This window comes from Sinocyclocheilus anshuiensis, unplaced genomic scaffold, assembly GCF_001515605.1.
Source record: "Sinocyclocheilus anshuiensis isolate Anshui unplaced genomic scaffold, SAMN03320099.WGS_v1.1 scaffold379, whole genome shotgun sequence".
Lineage (NCBI taxonomy): Eukaryota > Metazoa > Chordata > Actinopteri > Cypriniformes > Cyprinidae > Sinocyclocheilus > Sinocyclocheilus anshuiensis.
Window position 1 is genome coordinate 671115 of NW_015552574.1, and position 3688 is coordinate 674802.

The 3688-nt window shown below is 34.1% G+C and overlaps 1 protein-coding gene across 1 annotated transcript in view; it reads left to right on the top strand.

The window, feature by feature from the left end:
- The window catches only part of LOC107665175 (glutamate receptor ionotropic, kainate 5-like), a 35232-nt gene that overhangs the window by 2160 nt on the left and 29384 nt on the right, over positions 1 to 3688 (top strand). Inside the window, exon 3 of the mRNA XM_016455955.1 lies at positions 1259 to 1356. Coding sequence (XP_016311441.1) covers positions 1259 to 1356 — 98 coding nt within the window. The remainder of the gene's footprint in view (positions 1 to 1258; positions 1357 to 3688) is intronic.

Genomic DNA, 3688 nt, shown 5'->3' on the forward strand with positions numbered 1-3688 from the left:
ATTGAGGATGTAATTATATTATTTATTATTATTATTTTATTTTTTTCGAAGTTGAAAAAATGTTTCATTGTCATATTTTGTCATGCTTTGTGTGTTCTACATTATGTGTCCACCCCGTCATGTGCTGGTCCACCCTGTCATCTTGATATTTTACAATATTTTAAATAATAATTAAATCATATCTATATACTCCAGTGTGTTCAATAGCTAGGTGTGGGGGCAATAACATGCAAACACTACACAATTATTATTATTATTAATATTTTTACTTTCCAATTATTTGACTGTATTAATAAGTGGGCCTTCCATAACAGAATGGAGTTTAGAGGATACTTTTTGAATAGAAAGCCAAGGTTCAAGGTCAAGTATGGATGATTTATTTTTCAAATGTATATTTAATTAATATACTAATTATTATCAATAGTTAATAATTAATAGTTAAATTATTATTATTATATTATACTGTTATTGTAAACAAATTTAAATTACCTACTGGCAAGATTTAATGCTGATTTCCTGCAACAGTAATTTGAAGCAATGCTTACATTTTTTTCTTTAATCTTTTTAAGCCATTTGGCTGTTGGTTAACATTATTTTCATTGGAGAAAGTTATTACATTTTGATGAAAAACTTTTTTTTTCTTTAGAACATGTACTGCTGAGGAGTGCACAAAAAAGCCAAGAACACGGGTAAAGAAAGAAAAAAATAGAGTCAATTTTTAATTCAAGTTTGCTTTAACCATTGGACTGAAATGGACTGATAACACACACTCACAGCATGTGAATGTAACAGGATAAAAGATTTTCATTTGATGCGAAATTAATTACATACCCATGTCACACATGCACAGTGCCCTGAACATTTCAATGCAACACAGTTCAAAAGCAAGCAAGAAAAAAATCTTTTCATCTAAATATACACCCTGTGTGCTCTCTCTCTCCCCCTCGTTCTTGTGTAGAATTAGAGCAGCAATCTCCTGTAGGCAGAGCATAAATCTGTGTTGTGCTTATTGATGTAATTAATCAAAAAGAGCTTTGCATTGACTCCTAATTTGATATATCATCTAGGAACAAGACACAGAACTGGACGGCGTCCAAGACGTTGGCTTTTTCTCTGCCCGCTGCAATGTCTGTCTCTCTCTACCCTGTCCCTTTCTCATTCAGTCACTGTCTTGCTCTATCACCCCGCTCTCTATCTCTCTCTCACGGTACCTCTATTTATCTGTCTCTTTCTAATAATACACCTTTACCCCTCTCAGTGTGTCAGATCCTGCCAAAGGGAGTGGTCTCTGTCATTGGTCCTGCCTCTAGTCCTGCTTCCGGATCCACCGTCAGTCATATATGTGGGGAAAAAGAGGTGAGAATGAAAGGAGGTGCGTTTGCATATGTGTCTGTGAGAGCATTTCTTGAAATGATAAATTTACACTGCTCCTCAGCCAGGGGACATTATTTCCTGTGTGCCTTTGCTTTGCTGCTTGAAAAGAATCTCCCCCTCTGACCTAATTTCCCATATTTTCTCTCTCTTCTCCTTCCTTACGGTGAGAGATACTGTAGAGTGATATATCAGCCAGGATGATTAATTGGCCGATATCTGGTCATTTTGGTGCCCACTCAGGCAATTAACAATTTAATATTGCATAAAATGAATGTGCATTTCATTTTAGTCATTTTGTGTACACCTAATTTACTGTTATTAAATTGCATTATATTTATACAGTGTGGTCAGCACTTTTAATCTCAATTTTTCAATATAATTGAAACCTGGAAATGACGAAAAAATGACAATCGTCCAACGATCTGACTATCAGTCATTCTGTCCTTCTTCTGTCTGTAAGGCCTATAAATCCTTCAGGCCTCAAGACTTTTTAAACTATTTGTTAAACTTTTAAACAAGTATTTAAGCAAACATTTGAAGTCTAAATTCTAGCCAAACTTTGATTTTATAGTAAAAATTGCAGTTATATGAAATGCTTAGAATTTTAATTCTACTTCTTTTAATTTAAATTGCAACATTCAACATTCTGTCTGGTACCTCAATTCACTTCGAATTTAAAAGACTTTTTAAGTTCAGTGCTGAATTTAACTTCTGAATTGAAAATCTGAATCTTCACACAGCCCTATTGTCACTGTTCACATTTTATCTCGCTGTCTTCTCACCATTATACAGTGGGGCAAAAAAGTATTTAGTCAGCCACCAATTGTGCAAGTTCTCCCACTTAAAAAGATGAGAGAGGCCTGTAATTTTCATCATAGACAATGGTTTACTGAACAAATTGCTTTTTCTTTAAATAAATTCCATTAAAATAAAAATTTTCTTAGGGATAAAAATATACTTCTGCTCTAAACTATAGGGAGCCCTTTTACATTAAGGTTACAATTAACAACAGAGCCCAAACTTAAATTCAATTACTATTTATTTTTTTTAATTTGTATGCAAACATGTAAATTGCACATAATGTAGTTTTTAAATTAATATTTAAATTATACAATTTCTATTTGTTGTTGAAATATAATAATTTACACAGTGGCTGTCATAACTTGTTTCATAACAGATTTATTTATTAAATGTACATTAGGCCTAAATAATTAAGACATCACTAACAGGTAAAGTAAAATATAATGTGTAAATAGTCTAATATTTTGCAAAATGCTCTTCCCTAGACTTAATTTCTCTAGCGAACTCATGAGCTGAGGACACTGATGACATGCCTGAGGTAAATGAAATGCTATGTGACATTCTGTTTACAAGTTGTTTTATTGACATCTTTCCATGGTTGAAACAGTAACTGAGCAATTACATATGAGGCATGAGACGTTCATTCATGTTTATTTCACGTTAAAACTAGTAGCAAAGACCGCACTGCCATTTGAACTGAAGCGTTTATACAGCGATCTGTCGCGCTACATCAAATAGCGTCAAAACGCCATTTATTGTTTGAATTTCCTGAAAACAATTTAATGATTTGTTCGGTACATATGCATGCTGAACGAAGCGTTTTCGGTACGAATACATGTACCGTTACTCCCCAAATTTGCACCCAGCTCAAACATTGCACCCTGGAGGTGGTGGCCTGCATCATGAAGATAATGCACCAATACGCACAGCAAAACTGGCGACAGTGGTTTGATGAACATGACAGTGACTCTGAACATCTCCCATTGGCCTGCATAGTCATCAGATATGAATTTTATTGAGTCACTGTGGGGTGTTATAGAGGAGTAAGTCAGAAAGTGTTTTCCTCCACCAGCACCTGGCCAATGTTCTGCAAGAGAAATGACTCTTGCCAGGTGTTTCAATTTCATCGTCTTATTACAAATATACTAATAGTAGGCTTTTTGTCTTAATTCAATCTGAAAAAACGTTAAAAGTTTTAAAATTAAACATTTTAAATTATTACTATAAAAACCTTTATTTTGGGAGCAAACCAAATCATTACTCAAAATGCTCTTCTCTAGACTTTATTTCTCTAGCAAATAATGAGCTGTAGACACTGATGACTTGCCTGAGGTAAATGAAAGAGTGCCAAAACGGCATGTCCAAAACGGAATTTCCTGAAAAAATGGAATGATTTGTTTGGTACACATACGTACCGAACCGAAAGACCCGTACCGAAAATTTTCAGTGCGAATACATGTACCGTTACACCCCTAATATATATATATATATATATATATATACACACAGGTGC